This window comes from Aptenodytes patagonicus, chromosome 8 (genome assembly GCF_965638725.1).
Source record: "Aptenodytes patagonicus chromosome 8, bAptPat1.pri.cur, whole genome shotgun sequence".
In the NCBI taxonomy this organism is placed as follows: Eukaryota; Metazoa; Chordata; class Aves; order Sphenisciformes; family Spheniscidae; genus Aptenodytes; species Aptenodytes patagonicus.
Window position 1 is genome coordinate 14717575 of NC_134956.1, and position 21415 is coordinate 14738989.

The 21415-nt window shown below is 41.6% G+C and overlaps 2 protein-coding genes across 8 annotated transcripts in view; one reads left to right on the forward strand and one right to left on the reverse strand.

Moving 5' to 3' along the window:
* Positions 1 to 16295, forward strand: part of PXK (PX domain containing serine/threonine kinase like) — a 37277-nt gene extending 20982 nt beyond the window's left edge. For 2 of the 7 annotated variants that reach the window (XM_076346510.1, XM_076346513.1), the window contains 10 exons: positions 98 to 199; positions 843 to 1004; positions 2361 to 2478; positions 2927 to 3005; positions 5242 to 5290; positions 6050 to 6127; positions 6558 to 6644; positions 7265 to 7334; positions 8287 to 8349; positions 15196 to 16295. In XM_076346510.1, coding sequence (XP_076202625.1) covers positions 98 to 199; positions 843 to 1004; positions 2361 to 2478; positions 2927 to 3005; positions 5242 to 5290; positions 6050 to 6127; positions 6558 to 6644; positions 7265 to 7334; positions 8287 to 8349; positions 15196 to 15401 — 1014 coding nt within the window. In that variant the 3' untranslated portion in view covers positions 15402 to 16295. Of the gene's footprint in view, positions 1 to 97; positions 200 to 842; positions 1005 to 2360; positions 2479 to 2926; positions 3006 to 5241; positions 5291 to 6049; positions 6128 to 6557; positions 6645 to 7264; positions 7335 to 7935; positions 8207 to 8286; positions 8350 to 11159; positions 11236 to 11701; positions 11737 to 12007; positions 12091 to 15195 lie in introns of those variants that run through there. The other 5 variants (XM_076346512.1, XM_076346514.1, XM_076346517.1 and 2 more) reach the window with 5 other exon arrangements.
* A 531-nt stretch (positions 16296 to 16826) lies between these two features.
* Positions 16827 to 21298, reverse strand: PDHB (pyruvate dehydrogenase E1 subunit beta). Its single transcript, XM_076346518.1, has 9 exons — positions 21152 to 21298; positions 20809 to 20916; positions 20675 to 20737; positions 20555 to 20590; positions 20181 to 20466; positions 19363 to 19473; positions 18636 to 18727; positions 18043 to 18184; positions 16827 to 17669 (listed from the first exon to the last, which is right to left on the reverse strand). The coding sequence occupies exons 1-9, from the start codon at positions 21296 to 21298 to the stop codon at positions 17524 to 17526; spliced, it is 1131 nt and encodes a 376-aa protein (XP_076202633.1). The 3' UTR covers positions 16827 to 17523.
* Positions 21299 to 21415: the final 117 nt, after the last annotated feature.

A 21415-nucleotide genomic window follows, 5' to 3' on the forward strand; every position in this document is an offset into this window, starting at 1 on the left:
TCTTTTATAAAACTGTTTACCATCTATTGCTAATCAAACTTAAGACAATTACTGGCTTTTCTGGGCGTGATACTTGATATGTGTGTTTCTTTTAAAGGCAAAGCCAAAAGACCCGTTCCTGAAGAAGTATTGTAATCCTAAAAAAATTCAAGGTCTTGAACTTCAGCAAATAAAAACATATGGAAGGCAAATATTAGAGGTATTTTTTCTTTTTGCTTTATTTACCAGCCTTTATGATTTTTTTTTTTTTGAGGCCAACTGGTTTAACTAGAAAAAGTAGACAATTTGAGCACACAAGCTTTATTTCGGCAGCAGACTTCAAAGCTACATGTAAACTGAGATTAGCTGCTGGGAGTTGAATTTAGATATGTATGTGTGAGGCCATTTCTGACCAAAAAAAACCCCAAAAGGCAGTTGGTACGTGTGGAGCTGAAGTGGGAGAGAGGCAATAATGTAGTTTTTTCCTTGCAGGAAAAGGGACAGAAGTAGTTCATAGCCGGCAGAACATGTGCCATAAATTCATTGTCATTAATGTGGTTTTTAAATTTTTATTCAAACTATAATACCTAGTAGAATTGTGAATTGTAGTTTCTGGATCTCTCTGGGAGGTGTCTATAAGCCTGCTTTGAGGATCAGCATCAAATGTTTGGTTTGTGACAAATGTTACCAGTGAAATGGAAATGAATAGTCAGCCAAAGATGATGTAGATAGAAGATCAAGTTGAGCAAGCATTCCAAGTAGGGGCCTCATGTATTATGTATCTGCTTTAGTACTGGAGCATTTAAGATCTTGAGATCATCAGAGCATCTCGTGACAGTGCTCCTGTCTTGGATTATTTTCAGGTATTAAAATTCTTGCATGAGAAAGGATTTCCTTACGGCCATCTTCACTCTGCCAATGTGATGTTGGATGGGGACACCTGCAAGTTACTGGATCTAGAAAATTCCTTGTTGGGACTTCCATCATTTTATCGATCATACTTTTCACAGTTTCGCAAAATTAATGTAAGATTCAGACAATTAATTCAGCTGACTCTTAGGCATCCCTTTATCCTCAACTTCTGTTTGTGGAGAACTGACTAGAATGAAAAAAACCTCTCTCAACCCCCTTTCTTTAATCTGAGCTTTTCTCCATCGAATCCCTTTCCTGCTTCCTCCAAATCACTGTCTGGCTGCACAGAAGTTTTGTTGCAGCACACTGGAGTGAGGCTGAGGCCAAAGGTAAGCAGGTAGAAGGGGAGCGCACGTGGGTGTTTTCGTGACAGCACTGCTGGCACAAATAGAGGTAAACTGCAGTTGTTTTAAAATCTCTTTCCACCCTGGTCTTGTATTTCATAGGAATGTGCATGTTGTCTCCCACACGTTTTCACTTCTATGTCTGTACAATGAGTGCAGCTTATTACTTGGTCTTAGCTGGGAGTAGTAATCAGCCTTGTCTTTGGTGGATACTGTGAAAATTGTTTAGATGCTTGCAGACATTCAGCTATTAAAAGCTGTTTTTTATTTGTTTGAAGGTTGTCTCTTAACTGCAGGCTTGCAAAGCAAAATGTTATCTTCCTACAAAAATATGAAAACAAATTTGCCCTGTTGCAGCAATACAGTCTTTTAGCCAGCATCCTGCCCTGCCTTTAAGTGCTCGTTGTAATAAATTCCGTACAGCATCATGAAGACAGCTGCTTACTGACCTTGCTAAACAAGTTCTACTGTGTTGTCAAAGAAACGATCAAAAGTTCATGGTTAGTCCAAATCTGTTAGTGCCATCAAAGCTCTAAGCCTCTTCCAGTAAGAGGAGCCATTTCTGTTTAAACATGATTCAAAAATCTCGGAAATATGCTGTCTGGGAGCTTAGCATGTATGTACAGCTTGTACAAACTTAAGGAGGAGTGAAAGAGACTCTCCTAGGTTTGTTTGGTATGCATTTTTGCTCTCTTTTTATCTACCTCCCTGTAAAGTGACAGCTGGTCATATTATGAATCTCATTCTTTGCTGTTTCACTTAGCTAGGAAAATGTGCTTGGTTGTGATTCGTATCAACGTATGGCTCTCTAAACTGCTGTGTATGAAAAGGGTTTACTACTTTACGCTTTTTTACACAACATGACTATACTGCTATCCCATTTGTATCATCACGTACAGAAAGACAGCAGTAGCTTCTTTAGCTTGAGGTGTGAAGATTTCATTTGAGCTAAAGTTATGCAGGGAAATGGTTGTTGTTAGGAACTGTCTTAGTGGTTCCTCTTTTCTATCTTCAAATGCAAGACCACTCTTTTTCTTTAATGGGTTATTGCATGTTTTCAAACCAGTTGTGAAAAACTGATTAGTTCTAGCAAGTTGTGTTTTTATTTTTTTTGTTCCTCCACAGACTTTAGAAGGTATTGATGTACATTGCTTTGGACACTTACTGTATGAAATGACATACGGAAGACCCCCAGATACAATTCCAGTAGACAGCTTCCCTCCTGCACCATCAGTGTTTGTTGGTTAGTATACAATCGAGAAAATGCCAGTCTCAGCTTCCTGGGTACTCTTGCCTTTTATCTAAGCTGAAGTGCTGTGAAATAGCAGCCTAAGATCTTTGCAGCCTGTGATCAGAAAGAGTTAGTAATTTGTAAAAATAGAAAATGTGTTCTTCCTGAAATATATCTAGCATATAAATAAAACCTTTTTTTTTTTTTTTAACTGAGTGATAAAGCAGTGTGTAATATGTAATTAGATGTCTGGATTGTCTCGCCTCATGTCTAACATTCTTGAAAAGTTTGTATGTGTAATAGTAACATTATAATAAAAAACACATGCCACAGAGCTTCATCACTGCTTAGTTGATGCAATTCTTAGGGGAACATCACACAGCAGTGCCAGACGTTCATTCTAAATCATTTGCTATCCTGCCGTGCAAAAATGTGTTCATTCTTATTCTTTCTTTGGTAGTATCTGTGTTGGAATCCATTCTGACCTGTGAAGCTATGAAGAATGGCATGCCAACTGTTTCACGGCTCTTACAGATGCCGTAAGTCTTGTTTTACTTGTTTTATACTCACAGCAATGTTTTTAATTATATTAGGAGGAAGAACCTTTTTGCTCCTCTTCCTTTTTAGAAAGATTTGCTCCTCATTCTGAGGGATGTATAGTGTATCCCAAATGAAGCTTTAAAATTGATAGGCTTTACAGAACCCATCCCTTGTGAATATGATAGATGCTCATTTAACATTTCTTTGTCTCTTGGTGTGTTGGAGCTGTTATGAATGCATTTTATTTAGCATGGTGCTATGGTTTAAATTGATCCAGCTATTAAAGTAGTGCAAGCACGATTAAGATCGTGTACAGATTGTTTTAAAGCATTTAGAATAAGGAGTCTTTTTGCATGTCCCTTTCAGACCTACTTCAGTAGATTTTGCTACCAGTTTACTTATGACTAGCAAAACAGATCTCTTGCTTTGCTCTGCAGTGACATTTAGACTGGGTCTGGGTATGAAATGTGTAGAAGTTCTGGCTGGTTTCTTGCAGGGCTGGCTTAGGGATTTTCTGAAGCATACACAGAATAAATTTCCCTACAGGCTGTCCTCACAGTGATGCAGTGAAGTGGTAGGGGCAGGTATGGGGCAAGACTAGGATGCAGAAAGGGAGTAATGTCAGTGCATGACTGAGCTCGAGATCATACCTGTCTGCAGCGCCGCCCTTCCTCCAATTAGGAGACAATATTACCAGGGAAATTGTCTGCTGTCACTGTGCTGTGACATGTCACCAGCATGCTGAGTATGGAACACAGTTCCTGGTGGGAGGTTCTTTTACTTTTTCTTAATACGAGGTGCCAGAGTCACAAGCTTATAAAGGACTGATTGCCAATACCTAAATCTGGGTCTGATCTCACAGTATACAGATTGCAGAACTTTTCAAGCATGCTCCAAGATTCATATTTCCTGGTTGGGAAGAGACACTGCAGACTTGTCTCAGCCTTCAATCCCTTCTACTCCTCCCTTCCTCTGCTCTTAAAGGAGGTGGGAGGTAGAGAGAAGAGTGTAAGCAGGGGAGAAATACTATAAGAAAACTCTGTGAATACAGGAATGTACAGGTGTTAAAAGACGTTGAACAGACAATCCATGCCCAGCTGCATCTGATAGGTAGGATATTATACTACATTCGCTTCATACCAATACTTTTCACAGCTGTTCTATGTAGAAGTGCAATGCAATTAATGTAATTTAAATATTTATTAAGCTTTATTATTTATTATAACCGTATAAACCATGAGTTTGCTTAATTTTGCAAGGACATGTAATCAGAAAGGGTCAGAAAAACGCCCTGTAAACAAGAGTGAACATTCATGGGTTTTTTAAAAGTCTTTTAAAACTTGATTTATATCTGAATTTTTCATGGAATACTATTCTTACAAGCTTGATTCTAGACTTGAATTTGTTTTCTCTAGTATAGGCCTGTGATAATTTTCCATAGTGAACAGCCACAAAAAGTGTCTGAAATTTTATCTCGGAGCCAGGCTTGAGATCTCTTTCTGGGACAGTTTTCTAGTATGTTCTCCAGAACAGAGTATCTTGAAATGGACCAACCAGTTTATTTTCGGACTACCATTGCCCTCTAGTGTCTTTGTTTTGGATGGAAAAGGATTAATCATTTATGCTGTTGCTGGTGATACCATAGAGGGGAGAGCAAAAATCTTAGAATATTTGCTTTAGTTGCCTTTGCCAGAGTACAGACAAGAATGCAGATATTTTCATATGTTAAGTTCACTCATTGATCTTTCACATGGTTCTTATTAATGCTAAAACAACAGTTACGCTAAGAGAGTTTTCTTAAAAACAGCAATGATTTTGTTTAGGTGAAATTTAAAGTAAATCCCTGGTAATCTTTTGTCATTAAAGAATCCATATACTTTTAAGGAAGAGGCATTCTTGTTCTGGGGAAACCCTTCTCTGCCTTTGATAATTGTACCTGTTCTATCAGCTTTCAAAATACTTCACACAGTCTTGCTAACTCTGCCATCAGCAGTGGCTACATTCTGAGGGTTGGATGCTGCTAATTCTATGGCAATGCTTGGAAAATGAAAAGCAGTACATAAAAACCTGTGGAAAAAAAACAAGCAGTGGCCTAGGGATGAGGACGGAGAAAGAAAAGGAGAAAGAGGGAATTAAGCGAACAGTACCAGTAGTATTCTCGCTGTGGTTCTGCCTATTTCTTGGGACTAATATTCCTTTTTTTTTCTTTTTTCCCTTTTTTTTGTCCGCTCACAGATTATTCAGTGACGTCCTGCTAACAAACTCCGAGAAACCACAGTTTAAGGTAGAGTTGAACATTGATTTGCTGATGTTTGTGGAAGTGCCAGGCTGTGGGTAAGCTGTGCATTATTTGACCAATAGGGTAGAGGAGAGCTGGCTTTACTTGGCTTTACGGTGATTGCCGTCAGTATTTGGCTTCCTTTGGTGAATTGTACCCAAGAACGTTATATCACCCCTTAGAAGGGGGGCACAGCATGACCCATAAGTGTTCAAGTGTAATTCCTGTGCTGGAGCCAATTTGTGTGACTGATGGTGGCGCTCTGTCTGGGTGGAGGCTCCTAAGTGATGTGGGTCCCTTGCAGTGAGAGGAAACGAATTGCTAAGACCTGTGGAAACTGATTTTGCTGGGTGACACCATCAGCACATTGTTGCCAGCTGCAGTGCTGGGACTTTTGGGGAGGCACAACTGCTCCCATTGGGGAGCTGCCCCAGAGCACTTCTCCTGGAGGGCTTCTGTTGTCAGCCTCATGGCAGTTTGGGGATGTGACCGGAGTATCAAAACCGTTAGCTGTCCCTGCCATTAGAGTACCCCTTCCATTATTCAGTGTTTCTTTGTCCGTGCTGTTAGATCTGTAGCTAGGTTTGGAGTGGAAAACATGCTTCTAGAGTCTTCTTTTCTCCTTCACTAAGGGAATAGTGTCAGAAGTTGGGGCTTTAGGTGGGCAACATGATCAGATGAATGGTGAGTTTTGAGCAGTGAAGTTATGTTTTCCTTTATTGTGTTTTGTGCTATGATTTTTTTTTTCCCCCCATTCTGTATTAGATTCCTACTAAGCTAAAAGAGGCATTGAAAACCTCCAAGGAATGCATAGAAAAACGATTAATGGAAGAACAGAAATTGGTAACGTCTGCATTTCTTTACTGTATTTCCTACAGCCATTCCATTTCCTCTTATCATTTTTACATGGGGAAAGTGAGTTTTTACTCACTCAAAGTGATTTTGAGTAATAAAGGCTTTCATCAACAGATTTGCTTTCCCAAAAATGCAGTATGAGGAGTTGTAGAACCAGCTATTGACTGTATGGCATTTCACTGTTTTAAGTGGTGCAGCTTCACAGGTAGTGGCTCCTAAGTTAAAGGATCATTTTAACTGCAGTATGAGGCTTCATCGGCTACCAACAACAGTAAAGATAAAAACTAAGAATGAAAAAAGAAAACTAAACATGTAAAGTGACTACAGTGTGTTTTCTTGCACCCCAAACATATGCCTTGTCTGAGAACATTTAAGATCTTAACATGGTCTTTTTCTGTTTTTTCCCTTCATTTTGAAGATTCACCAGCACAGAAGGCTGACAAGAGCTCAATCTCATCATGGCTCTGAAGAAGAAAAAAAGAAAAGGAAGATCTTAGCACGAAAAGTAAGCAATCTTTAAATAGGTTTCTCACACAGAAAAAGACTGGTATCTTTTTTTGAACATTTAGCATGCACAACCACAGGTACGCTGGTCTATTCTGTCCTGTGTTTTTCTGTAAGACTTCCTGATTGTTTTCACTTCTGGAGCTAAGCAATACACTTCCTAAGAAGCTGAAGTTACAATGGTAGCTGACTTGCATATTGGTTTAACCTCGTTGAGGTTGCTGTATGAAAACAGGCTTAGTTAACACCTCATACACAGATGACAGCCTGTGCTGCTTCCTGCTGCCCGGTGAGGGTACTGGAGCCTTTTTTTTAGTCTGCTCCTGCTGCACGCTGTCTGTGTTTCTTTTCCTTTTCGTGGGTCACTTTTCTGCCTTACCCTTGTGGTCAGAGGGCACTGGAGTTGCCCTGCTTGCTTGCCTGGAGATATTTGAGCGCAGAACAGCCTTGCTGCTGTCGTCATCATGGCAGCACATGTGTGTGGGGAGAGGGATGTTGGGCATTGATAAACCTTGTGTGATACGGTGGATGGCTGTTTCAGATCTGTGTGTCAGTTCAATCCTTATCATGGAAAGTGATTATTCATTCCCATCTTCTGTTTCTTCTGCTCTTTTTTTAAAGAAGTCAAAACGCTCTGCCTATGAAAGTGGGGAAGAACACTCAGCAAAATACAGCAACTCAAATAACTCAGGTAACTACAGAGAGAAGAGCTTGCTTCTACACAGCTCTGTCAATGTTTCTGTTGTTGCTGTCATTTTCTGGCTTAAAAGATCCAGGGTCACCATCAGTTTACACATTAATATTGGACTACCAGAGTCTGTTACCACTGTTTTGAGTATTTAATAATAGGTATATCAAGGGCTGAAAAATACTGTCAGTGTTAGATTTTCAGCTGCCTAATATAAAGCAATGTGTCCTCTCTTCTGTGCCCCATTCCTCCAAAAAAAATCAGTCTCTTCATTCTGTTTGACATTTGAGTCGAATAATAATAACATCCATTATTTGGGCCATTTTGTAATGCAACCTTCAGGGAGAAGCTCTGTATTCTGAAGTAAGGTGTTAAGATGAATGAGAAAATTATCTGTTTAATTGCTGCTTCAGTCCCAAATTCTAAAACAACAGAGCCTTTGATAGGTCTTCATTTAGTTAAAAGGAATGGTTGGTGCTACTGATCAGTTTAAAACAGAGTTGACTTGCTTGGCTAAAATGTGTCCAAAGGCAGCCCATTGTGGAATAGTCAGGTATCAGAGTAACTTGTGGAGTGCAGCAACTGACTGAAAATCATCTCTTAGAAGGAGAAATGGGGTACCATCCATGCAGTGGCAGAACTCTTAAGGAGAACAGAATTTGGACGCTGAAATCCAACAGCCTAAGCAACAGAAGTGTTTCCCATTGAGGAATACTGTTGAGTGCACTTCTTACGTGTTTGGACCTCCTCTGATAGTGTGTACCGTTAAGTCTCTCTGTTGAGATTGGGTCTGAGTGACACTGTTCGTATGAATGGGAATCTTTCCCAAGATTTCAGTGGAAGCAGGATTGGATCTTCAGTCAATAAAGTTGGCCTGTTTCCAACAATCTGTCTTGTCTGACTGTATTGAATTTTAATATCACAGCTTTAGTTACTAGACTGTTGTTTTATTTAGCAGGCTCTGGGGCGAGTTCCCCATTAACGTCTCCATCATCCCCTACTCCGCCCTCTACAGCAGGTAAGTTCAAGAGTCATTACAGTGTTTGTCTTTTTCTTTGTTTTTTATTCCCCCACCCCCGCAACTGTGGCTGTTACTCCCAAGGATGGTTAAGGGATGGTGGTTTTCAAGGATGGAACACAGAGATTAACATTTATCTTGTGTCAGCCCAAGTGTGGGCATTTGCTCTCTTTTTGAGGGCCATAGAGAACCTTTTAATACTGTTCTTTTTCATTTAATAATCTTTCTTGAGATATACACCATATGATTTAACCATAGGGTATAAGTGCTTTCTTGAAAGTCTCTATTACTCCAGTCCTACCGACATTGCTACTTTCCAGACATTTTCTGGCCCTCATGATGCAGTATGCATTTGTTCTGATGTTAATGATCTGTTGACTCTGAAGTACTGTTTGTTGATCCCTTGTTTTTGTGTATCGTGTCTTTACGCCTGTACTGCTGTGATGTAGTTTCAGGAGTTTTGGGTGTGACAAATTCAGTGGCTTAGGCTGCCTAAATCTCCCCTGTTTTGCTACAGCCCATTGATAACACCAGTAGAACTGGTAGGAACAAGTCAGAAACTGATTTGGGTTAAAAATAGTATCTTTATTATTTTTGGCTGGTTCCCTCTTCCAATTTGCTGGGTAGCTGTGCAAACAGTTTTGCTAATGTTTAGGACAGGTGGTGGGAAGTGGTGAAGAATCTGCTTGAGTGGGCAATAGAAATGCTCATGAAAGTTTGATTGCAAATCTGAATATTGAGCAATAGCAGATGTGCTTCAGTCTGAAAGGCTAGAAGAGGAGCACTGGCAAACATCAACAGTAAAAGGTGTTAATAGAATACATTTCTAGAAGGAAAGCAGTCCATAGCATTGCCGTTTGTTATGATGACACATGCTATATGATTCCTAGTCCCAGGAACTTTCTACACAGCACAACTTGTTCACTGAAGCGATGCAGTCAAATTCATGTTTGCTGTGGATGGTCTTTCAAAGGACACTGCAGTCTGTGTGATGTAATTGAAATCAGCCATGCTGAAATTCAAATTGGTCATTTCTCCTTCAACTTGAGGGTATGTTGAAGTGTATATTTTATGAACTAACTTCTCCCAGTTAGTCTAAACAAGATAATTACTGTTACTGTGTTGCACAATAACAGTGCTGTTCTCTGGATGTACTGATTCTTAGCTGGAGGGTTTATTTCAAGTTACGTACGCTTTAAAAAGGAAGTAGCTGAAAATGGAAAAGAAAACCTTATGCCTCCAAAATGGACAGATGGCTAGAAAACATTTTTTTTTTCTGGAATAAAACTACCTTTTACTTACATTTTAACTTTAACGTGTTGGAACGTGATTGAAAGCTTTTTGAAGTTCTGAGCATGTGAGGCAGGTTTATGTGTAGACGTGGCTCAAATGGCTAAGAATGGCTCAAGTTTGGGCTCAAAACTTGGCTGTTGCTCAAATCACATTGTCACAGTGTGTCAGTCATCCTGCTGCCAATGTGCTCATGATGACTCGTGGTGATCAGCCCTGGTTGACACAGTGCACGTTGCCCTACTGCATTGAAATTGGAAAGTCCTTTAGCGTGCTGGTGGCATTGATGCATTTGGTCGGGTATAAAGGCAAGTGTCACCATTTCAGGAATGCTTTTGTGAGTAGAATTCATAGAAGAAACTTCAGATATTAGCTCTAAGAGAAAGCTAGCGTGCTTGAATTTTTTCACCAGCAATGTTGTAGTTTTAGCTATTCTAAGCAAGTATGCTATTAATGACTTGGTGAAAGACTCACTGACCTCATGGTAGGACTTTTGTTGTGACAACTGATGGATCTATAGCTTGTATCTCTCTCCTCCAGTTTCCTTGTACTTACTAAGGGTATTTACCTCTAAGCCAAAAATGCTTGTGGGTATCAGTGTGGTGAGATGACTGTCAGAAAGGGAATGAGGCTTTTAGTCTGTCTTTCTGTTTTGGTCGTGGTTGTGTTAGAATCATGGCATGTCAAAGCATCTTGCTGATACGATGCCATGGCAAAATGAAGGCTGACATGGAAAAGTGTACCCAACCAAAGCTCTTGCCCTTGTCCTGGCCTGTAACCAACCAAATCAATGTAGTATGTGGATATGTGCAGAGCCAGAGGCACTGACCAGAGGGGAATGGGCTCCAGGCTGACATGCCCTGGGGAAGTAACCTTGTTCAGGGGGTTTCTCACACGTTGAGACGTGCTTTGTCTCTGAACAGAGGCCTTATGAGACTTAGCTTACGGTAGAGTGCTTGGTATAGTCAATGCAAAACATACTAAGAAAGAAAATGATTGCTGGTTTCAGCTGTCTTCATAATGATAGCTGCAACTGTAGGATCGAATGCGTGACCTGCTTTGAGGGGAAAGGTGTCTACTAGAAATGTAGGCTCTCATGGGCTTTTCTCATTGACTAAAATGTTTTGGGCTGGTTTTGTTGCAGACGCTTGGCTAAATATCATCTTCGAAATACATTGTTTTGATCGTGGCAAGTGATTCTAATGTAACTTCCCATGTTTCTGACATTCTCCCTTGAATGTTTGATTCTTTTTTTTCCACTTGCACAAGTCTTTGCTGTCTTGAAAATCTGTTATTTTTCTTTGCGGCTATGAGCTGTGGCTAGGATCAGAAGGGATGCAGAACACTGTGGTATGGGTTATTTAAAACCTCACTGCATCTTCTCTAAATCCAGTAAGCCCATAAAATACCAGCGAGCTCTCTTACAATAGAGAGAAGTTTTGAGGGCGCCGTTTTTGCTTCTGTGCGGGAATACAAGTGAGAGAGTTGTACTTAACTTTAGCTATCATTTTCTGTGCCAGTTATTCTGAATCCTTCAGTACGACATACGTTTCAGAGACACCCATATGGTGCATCTTTTCTGCTCTTCACCTCTCTGTAAGACAATTTGAATGCTTTAGCAAGTGCTGTTCTTGAGTGTCTCTGATCCATGGAGCATAAGTGTAAATACAGGTATTAACACAACAGGAAGTGTTCCTTGAACTGAATGGATTTCATCTCCTATGGCTAATCTTCCTGCAGGTTTCTTGCTAAATCTCTCTAAATGCACTTTAATCCCGTAAAGCTTGAATTATGGCATGTGCAACTGAAAGCATGTGTGTTGTATTTGTTCATCAAGTATAATAATGCTTATAGCATGGAAAATTGTGGTTCATTATTCAGAATCAAAGTATTGTATATGTAATATGAAATAGTCAATCTGCTATCCTCATATTTGTCAGTGAATAAGAATGTATTGATTACTGTACTAACTTTTCAGCTAACAGTATCTGTTTTTCTTACTTTGACACGAGAACCGGATGATTAACTTGTGTCCTCTCTCTTTCTCTGCTGTCTTCAATAGAGCATGCATCATTTTGAACGTGAATTTTCGGAAAAGTAAGCTAATGCTGATTTATCTCTTTAAAGATGCTCTGTTTCTGTATGGGAAAGTTGAATGCAAAACTTGAACTTGCTTAGTATTGGGAGGGAATAGAAGAAAAAGATCTGAACATTCTTATGGATTATTTTAATGAAATACAGCATCTTTAAAAACTCTATCACTAAAATGATTTTCTTTGTTTGCATCCCATTCTCAGCCAAGTTTTTAATGCTGTTTGCACAATTACTGTCACTTTAAATTCATAATTAAGTTTTTGTTTCAATTCAGGCATCAAGTTTACAGCATCTGATTTACTTCCTATTCCTTTTAACACACTCTCTTAACAAAAATGTCCCTGTAAAAAACCCTTGGTAAGTTCTTGTTTGAGTGTTTTATTCTTACAACTGCATGAATGAGTAGAACGTGTGTTTGCAGGCAACTTCTTCCAACGTATGTTTTGGAAAGGTTATAACTGAGCACTTGTCTCAAATGCTTTTTCTAGTAAATACAGGAAAATATTTCACTGTTGGACAGAACAATCTAATCTGTAGATGTAACTGCATATGAGTACATCAGCGTGAACTAAGATTTCCTTTGCACCACTCATGTCAAGAAGGGAAGGACAGCTTGGTTTTGATTGACTAATTGAAATGAATTGATTTGAAGATTTTCAGAACCATGCTCTAATTAATGGGTGCAATATGTAATGCTCATAGCTCGTCAGATACTATCCTAAAAACTGTGTGTATTTATGTTTTAAGGCAGAGCTCAGGTGTAAGAGTATCATTGTCTGTAATCATCAGTCTCCCGAGAGTTTAACTGTATCATGTTGTCAGCAGCTCAATTTCAGTAATAGTTAGTCCTGAGGAATTTTAACAAATTTCCTGGAAGGAAGGTGGCCTCTCCCCCTACTTCCCTGTCTTTTCTGTCCCTGTTGTAAAATAATGAGACCAAAATTTGAAGATAACACATGGAATCTTGACCTAATAATACTTAGTGATCCAAGCACTTTGTGGCTTTTTTGCCCCTCTCCCTGTCAAATGTGTACCTTCTTTCACTGCGTAAGTTACCATTGTATTTGTATTCCAGACAGAGTCCTGGCCACCGTTTTCATGGTCATTCTCTATTGCATCTTGTACAACTACTTGCATAGCATCTTCAACCTCACCTTGCAGTTCCAGCCAAAAATCTTGTCTTTGTTCTCTGCAGTTCTTGGATCTCTTTCAAGCCATTTCATTTATGATTAGCTGGTCTTGGCTTTTACAGCAGTTGATTTGATCAGTTTGGTGATAGCGTTGGTACGCCAGTCCTACAGCGTTCTCTGACCCCTTTAACCACAGAAGTGGTTACTTTAACTGCTCTTGGTCTTGTTCTTCCTTTGGCAAAGTGTCAAGATTTGCTTGGCTGGCAGTCTGTACACACATGAGAAACAGAAGGACTGTAACCTACCGGATGGTTTTCCAGTATTTCTAATAAGAAATTGACTTACATCTTTGGCTAGCGTAAAAAATAGATTTGGATAAGTTAGATGGCCCCAAAGCATCAATATGCAATTTATTTCAGTTTGTGCTAACATCATGTAACGTTTTGATTGCTTAAGAGAGCAGTTGATCCACATGCAACAGGCATGTTAAATTGCTTCAGTTGATCTCTGATATTTCTACTAGGACTTGAGTATTTCCTCTGGAAGGGAGGAGAATGAAGATGAGCCCAGTATGTACTTCCATGTTTTGTTGTCATGGAAGGTGGTTTTCATGCCAATGAGAATTTCTCCTGAAGAGTTGGAAATGCTACAATCACAGCATGTATTAACATACACTAGCAAAATTGAATGCTTTGTGTGAATACTCTGCATTTTGAGCTTGCTCCCATATGGGAAAAATCTCTCTTCAAAGACTGGTACAAATAGAAAATGAGGGAGCTTTGAGTTATGACTTTCATCTAGTGTAACTGCTTTTTTTAATTACAGTAGTTCCTTTTTTACTATTACTTGTTAGTCTGAGAGCAAGTGTTAGTGAGGAATTGAGAGAGAAGTGGAGCACAGAGAACTTTGCTTTTTATTTTCTGTAGTTGAACTTTATCCTTCCTCAAATACCTCTTGAGTCTGAGTGGCCTAATGTCCTTTAACTGCTTGATATTTGCTTATTTCATAGCAAGCAGTTCTACTTCAGTAACCATAGCCTCTTGGTTGACCTCATGTTTTTTTGCGTTGTATCATAGTTCTTGCCACTCACCAGTATATTCCTCTTTGCAGGTTAGAGCTACCAAAAGCAAGTGTTATACTATAGGTGCCATCTGTCTCTCTAGTCTTACTATGGAATAACTTATGATCTAGACAATTGTAAGTTAAAATTCACTGTTGAATAGTTCTGAGATATTAATCATTATGCCCCATGCTCATTCCAGAATATATGAGACAAGAAAAGTCCGTCATTCCCCATATAGCTGGTGATGCGCTGCAAATGCCACCTTCACGTGGATGTCTTGTGGAACGGCAAGCGGTCACCTCTGAAGCCCTTTGCTCTTACTGCTGCCTGGATCTTTGATTATACTTGTGTAGAAATGATGATGCAGCGTGCAGCAGCAGGGTTGCACAAGATCAGGGTGTTGGGGAGAGCTGCTTGGGGCAAATACGGCCACCTGCCTGGATCTGAGCTTCCAGGAAGCACCTCCACGCAGGCCCTCACGGCTGAGCTAGCTGCCTGCATGCACCGCGGTGGGCTCTGGCTTCCCAGGGAGTCAGGACGTGGAGGCTGAGGCATGATGAGAAGTGTGAGATGGATGTGACTGGGGTAGAAAGCAACAGCCAGAGTGCAAAGGTGACTGGTGGGAACACGAGAGGCAGGCAAGCGGTGTGAGTGGCAGATTGTTGTGATTCATTCAGCCTGTGAAACAAGCATTTGTTACAACACGTTTGGAGGAAGTCTGACAGTACTGTGGAAGTGTAAAACACTTCCAGAAAGCTCTATCTGCAGTTAGTACTGTAAAAATGGAGTATAATCTGACCAAGCAGTCATCACAAATACTACAGTGATGTGGTCCTTCGTAAGAATGTGAAGTTAGTCATGAAAGTAAGAACAGGTAGTAAGATTTGCTTCCAGTCTTTGTTACTGTTCATGACCCAAAGAGCAAACTGCTTCACTGGGGACAAACAAGAGAAGCTGAAGCTGGGAAGTCCTGTTAAGTGATCTCCGTTTCCCTCAGTGCAAGATCACATTTGAGTCATGTTTGCATCCCCAAGTACTGAGGCACTTCAGGCTTCGTTTCAGAGGTGTCTCAGATGACACGACTCACCTGCAGATAGAGGGATTTGATCACTTTGGCATTTTGTCTGTTCTGTTCTTCACACTGCACTGGCATTCAAGGAATGATGTGGCTAGTGCAGGGCTGACCAAGTCCAGCTAAGCAGCCGCAGTCCTTTGCGGCAGCACCTCCTTGGCATAATCCAACTACATCTTCTCTCCTCAACCCAACAGGAGCATCGTCGATACCCCCAGCACCGCCACCGCCGCCCCTGCCACCAGCAGCTCCTCCTCTGAGTACAGAGGTGCCAACACAGCCAAGCCCGCAGCCCGATGTCAGTGCAAGCCGAGGAGCCTTACTCAGCTCCATTCAAAACTTTCAGAAAGGAACTCTGAAGAAAACACAGACCTGCGACTACAGTGCTCCCAGGATCAGCTGAGGCCACTGGTCACCAGGATTGAATTCCCTCTCCCCCTCCTGTGCTGTTTAGGAACAAGACCCTCCTGACCGGTGACCGATCCACCAGCACAGAGCGGCTAATCATGCTGTAGCTCCGTTTACCCCTATTTCAGCTTTTCTTGAGTAGCAGCACCACCCTGTCTGAATTGCGTTGCCATGCTGTGATGAGTATTCCATTCTTTACTTCGTTCCAAGAACTCTGTTCTCTGGCTGCAGTTTCAGGGGTACGGCAACTTCTATATAGCTGAATAAAAATCTGGAAATAGGAATGACCATGATCATGGTGAATTACTGCATTTTTTTCTAGCTCTATTCCACCCCTTTTTTCAAATTACAGGAATGTAGTTTTAGTCTGCTCAGTTTTTCAACACTTTTCATGCACTTGTAACTCATCTTAATTTTTCCTGCATTGAATCAGCAAGTTTTGTTTCAGATAATCCAATCTCCCCCAACCCTTAAAGAATACTGCACAGGTGAGGGAACTGGAGAATTAAATCTTACTCCCACCATATTTGCTGGTGGAGTAAAAATGCTGTCTCATTGAACTTGTTTAAATGGACATCCTACCTGTAACTCTAAGGGAAAGTGTTTTTAAATGACGGAACAGTTGGAATGAGAGTTAATAGGGCACTGAGATGTTTTCATGATTTAGTTAAATGCAAAGTTACTTCCAAGTTAATTCTACAGCTTAAACTTTATTGAAAGATCCTTTTTGATTTAAAACCTTAAACAAATTGCACTTTAAAGGATTATAGATAATCCATTTTTTAAATTCAAGTACATCAGTGTTTGTTACTATGCAGAGAACGTCTGTACAAAGTTTCATGTAACCTGTGATATTCAGTCATTTTTATTAAAATGTTAATGGAATTCCTTCAGCAGCGTGGTGGTGGGTATATTCAGCTAGGATTTCACCTGCAAGTCAGAGTTCCCAAGAACCTAATAGCACTTCTGCTAAAGGAAATACCCTGAAAGGTGTTCCTGGCCCTTAACTGAAATAGGACCCGAGCTCTTCTGCCTACTTACAGAGGTAAGTATCTCCTCTCCAACAGTTCATTAGAAAGCCACCCTACCCGGGGTACAGAGCAAGCCACACTGCACAGACTCCCAAAGGCAGCCATCACTCTGTACCAGAAGCTGCTCAACAAAGCCTAGCAGAGCTCTCCTGGCCTGTCGGGAGTGGCCCCTTAGCTAAACCCTGGTGTGTAGTGATCTGTCCGAAGGCTGCCGTGTCTGTGTCCCAGCTCTTCAAACACAATCTACACAACTGCTGCTTCAGACCCAGGCTTGGTGCGTCTGAATAAAATAACTTATTTTGCACTGTAAGGAACTATAGTTTGAGCATGCCATTAGCCCACGTGATGAGTTAAAAAAACCCCAAAAAACAAAACATAAAAGCAAAGCATCTGGGCAAGTATTTTTTTAATCCCTGTATGTGGCAGCTAGTAAAGAGAAGTTAGGTAGTGGTTCCCATCACATACTGAAGAGGATCAAGATCTTTAGTTAAGCTCTTGTGCAGAAGCTTTCCTGCATGAGTGGAGTGCTCTTCAAACTAAATGCGTTAGCCATCTCCTAACCCATACCGCAGGCTTCCAAAGCCACTTTGTGCAGATAGTTGCACTTAACTGTTGAACTGAAAAGCAAGGCTTCACTCACTCCAGTTTGATCATTCACCTTTAATAAGCCTTGCGACCATGGGCTCCTAGAGAGCTGTACAGCATTCCAGGGCTGGGCTCGGGGCCCCCTCTTGCTCACTGCAGTTCTTCACTCAACCACCACGACAGCCAGTTTAACACAGCTGGTCTGGCAATTACAAGCCAAGGAGAAACAGAGGATTTTTTTCCTCGCTCTGAATTTAGAATAGGATTTCTCCACATACAATAGTACTAACTCACCTGTACTGTTGAACAAACAAGCATTACCACATTGTTGCTTATACCAAGTGTGGCTAGAGGGTAACCCCATATAAATATTCTGAGAGGTCACTATACTTTCCCCACTGTACAAAAGTTCATGTAGCTATACAACAAAAGTTATGCATACAACTTGCCCTGCACCATTGATACTTTGTAAGGCAGGACTTTAAAACATGTATTTACAACTTAGATATTCAAAGCTTTCTTCACTGCAAATATTATATCTTTCACTTGAGGTAAGCAGTTATCTTCTAAAATTTTTGCGTAAGGCATAGGAACATCTGCACCGGTAACACGCACAGCTGGAGCATCCAAGTAGTTAAAGGCAGATCCTGAAACAGAAGAGAGTTGTCAGGTTGCCATGCACTATGGTTTTCTTGCAATTCAATTTCTGAATCTTAATCTATTTAAACAATTTTGTTCCTGTAGCTCTAACATTCTAGATACCTGTTCCTGCTCGTTTATCTTCATGCACTACAGTTTAGACAAAAAGTGACCATCCTACTTCTCACACAGTCAGGTTCCTGGGATAAGAATTACTTGCAATGGAAGACCAGCTGGATCCACCCTGTGAAAATCTCTAGAGTAAGACAGCTAGGCTCAAGCTCCTCAGATATAAACCCCCGACTTTGTCTTCATCTGGCTTTATCAAGAAGGATTTCGACTAGGGAATGAGATCAACATGTATATTGCAAAACTTAGTACCTTCCATGATCCTGGCACAGATTTCAGCTCCTACTCCAAATTGCGGCCAACCTCCTTCTACAGTTACAAGATGGTTTGTCTTTACAACACTGGCTTCCACCGTTTCAATATCCATTGGTCGAATGGTACGCAGATTTATAACCTGGGGGGGAAAAAAGGGACTCTCTGAGTTTTGTCCTTTAGCACTTTCGTCTGCTCTGACTTTTGAGACAAGACTTAGAGTTAATAAAATTTCTAACTTTTTATCCTGGCAGAGACTGTGCAGAACAGTTTCTGGTGGCTCCTGGAAAATCCCAGATAGGTGAGTCTTGCTGTACTGAGATACAACCATACTAATACATGCTGTCATTGTTCTGCTTACCATGCAGCTAGGCCAATCTGAAAACTGTTAGCAGTTCTGCCTTCATTTTGTGATGAAAAAGTCAAATGCAGGAACATGAAATATACGTGCTTAGCTCACTGACTGTTAGGGCGTTTACAAATACAAGCAGCTTGTTGTTATTATACTGAAGTTTTACAGAGCCTGAAGGAGAAGACCCTCTGCTTTTTTCCCCACTCCAGGGAAAGAGAAAAGCAACAGAAACCCCACCCACCTCACACTCCACACCTTCTTTGGCAAGTACCGCAGCTGCTTCCAAACAGTGTCCGACAGGTCTTGAGTGTGACACTAATGTAACATGAGTTCCTAGAACACAAACAAGTGTTAAAAAAGAAAAAAAACCCTTAAGATTTAAAGGTTTTTTCCTAGACCTCAGGCTCCTTTCAAGGTAACGCGAGGATTCTCTTGTAAATTTAAGCTCCTTACATTTATTTGAAGTGCTAAGTATTCTATGCCCATACATAGCATGAAGAGTAGTAGCAGAAGGACTATGTTAAAACACAAACTTTCTCTCTTCAGTTCCCTGAATTAAAGGGTATTTAATATAGTTTTCAGATTATCCTTTTCAAACATTCATATAATTCAGTGGTAAGTTATGAACAAATGGGCCGAAATACTACAGTGATCTCTTTTGCATTTTTTGACAAAAGTTACATACTAAGGTGGGGGAAAAAAGTTTTTCAGACATCATCTACTCCATCTCTATACTAAAGAACAAATCTTTTAGAAAGATATACTTTTAGATTATATATAGAGAATCAAGCGATCTTTCTTTATATGGGCAACAGAACAATAAAGTATACTACTAGATAAAATAACATTTGAACATTTAACATTTGAAATACTTCTCTGTGCCCCATGACAGCCGTATTCTGAATAGCTAAGAGGTTAAAAAAGTCCCCAAGCAGTTAATAAGGACACAAACTGTATTCGCAGCTTACCTTGCCTTTCTATTTTAGCTTTTCCAATTGGAACAACGAAATCCTTTGACTGTGCTTGTTCAGACATTTCAAAGGGAACACCATACAGCAATTCGTTTTCCAGCATCACAACTAGAAGAAAACATACTTGGATTAACGTGTACGTCTGCAGGCAGAGGACTGTACTGATGATGATTAACAGTACTGCAGCAGACTAGCTCAAGATACTAAGCCCAACCAGGTAACAAGGACTTGAGTATGTTTGCAGAAGCAATTAAAAAAAAAAAAAAAAAAAATCAGTCTTTACTTCAGTACTGAATTATTTTTAAAATTGTCTAAGTTAGTCTTAAACAAGATCAGGTATTTAGCTTTTGGTACATGACAGTAGAATTGCTACTTTTAGAAAGGTCTTAGATTTTGTATGCATGTTTGTGAGAAATAAAGACAAAGGTGGCCCTGCTTTTAATTAATAGCATTCCAAATTTATCGTCTGAATTTAACGATCTGTAAAAATGAGTTACATAGTCAGACGCCGTATATGCAAGAACGCCTGACTCATCTTTATCCTTTTTAATTCCTTTACGATAGACTCATAAATGCTTCTGTTTCATGATTGGTAAAACTAGTGTTAAGGATGTAGCTGGCAACAGCACAACATTAGAGTCTACTGCTAGCGAGCCAAGTGCCTGTTAGGAAAAAGTTAAGTATCTGAATCAAAACAACCTTAAGTGTTTTACGGTTTAACAATCATTTTTTTGTTTTAAAGGGGGCAGGAGGGGAAAACAGACATTCTTTTCTGGATCAAGTGCTAGGTATTGCTGTGATCTGCCTGCGTTCACCTGGATTATCGTCCCGGATTGATGCTTTCAGCAGACCTTTGGCATCTTCTGAGCTCCAAGGACTAACAACTTTCAGTCCCGGGCAGTGCCCGTACCAAGCCGCAAAGCACTGCGAGTGCTGAGCGGCGACTCCAGCTGATGCCCCGTTGGGGCCCCGGAAGACAATGGGAACAGCGATTGATCCTGCAGACATGTAACAGGTCTTGGCAGCGGAGTTTATAACCTGATCAATTGCTTGCATGGAGAAGTTGAACGTCATGAATTCACACACTGGTCTCAACCCTGCCTATTAAATATATTAAAATATGTATTAGTAGGTTTTTACATAAAAATAGTTTAAATGTTTAATTCAGAAAGAATGCAAATTTACAAACCATAGCAGCACCGACAGCAATTCCTGTGAAGCCCATCTGAAAGAGAAGGAAACCAAGGGTAAGCACCGGGGGAGCGGCTGATGAAGGGATCGCCAGGGTAGGAGACGGGGGCAGCCATACCTCTGATATCGGGGTGTCGATCACCCTCTTGTCCCCGTACTTCTTCCAGAGACCCCTGGAGATCTGTAGGGCAGGAGAGAGGCGTCAGGGCCCGCCTGAGGCCCTTTCCCGGCCTGGTAACGGCATCCACGCACCTTGTAAGCGCCATCGTACTGGGCCACCTCCTCGCCCAGCAGGAAGACGCGCTCGTCCCGCTCCAGCTCCTCATCCAGCGCCTGGTTCAGCGCGTCCCGCACCGTCACCTGCGAGACACCAGCAGCCGGGCAGGGCGGGGGCACGGCCCGCAGCCGCCGGGCTCCCCACACGCCAGGGACGGGGGGGAAGTCACCGCACCTCACCTCAGCGCACCGCACTTCACCGCCCACCCGCCCCGGGGCGGCCTCGCGCCCCCGGGGCCGGACGCCTCCCTTGACGGGGACGAACCCCTTTCCCCCAACCCCCCTTTCGGGGAGGCCCTCCCCGCGGCGGCCCCGCTACCTGTATAGGGGCGGGCGCGGAGAGGCGGATCCCCCTGCGCTGCTGCTGCTGCAGCAGCCGCCCGGCGGCGCGGCCCTGCGGCGGGAGGCGGGCGAGGCGGGCGCCCAGCGGCGCCAGGTGCCGCAGTGCCGCCGCAGACGCCGCCATCTTGGCCGTGTCCTCTAGCGGGGAGGGAGCGGGCGGGGCGCCGCGCGCCGCCCGTTACGACGAGGCCCCGCCCCCGCGCGCCCTGCCAGAGGCCTCGCTCCGCCCTCCCCGCGCTCT

Excerpts from the sequence above, each read along its gene's own strand:
- PDHB (XM_076346518.1), bottom strand. The coding sequence starts at position 21,298 with ATGGCGGCGTCTGCGGCGGCACTGCGGCACCTGGCGCCGCTGGGCGCC. Across the intron at positions 20,917-21,151 it reads CCGCGCCCGCCCCTATACAG|GTGACGGTGCGGGACGCGCT; the intron begins GTAGCGGGGCCG and ends GGTGTCTCGCAG. Across the intron at positions 20,467-20,554 it reads TTGCTGTCGGTGCTGCTATG|GCAGGGTTGAGACCAGTGTG; the intron begins GTTTGTAAATTT and ends TATATTTAATAG.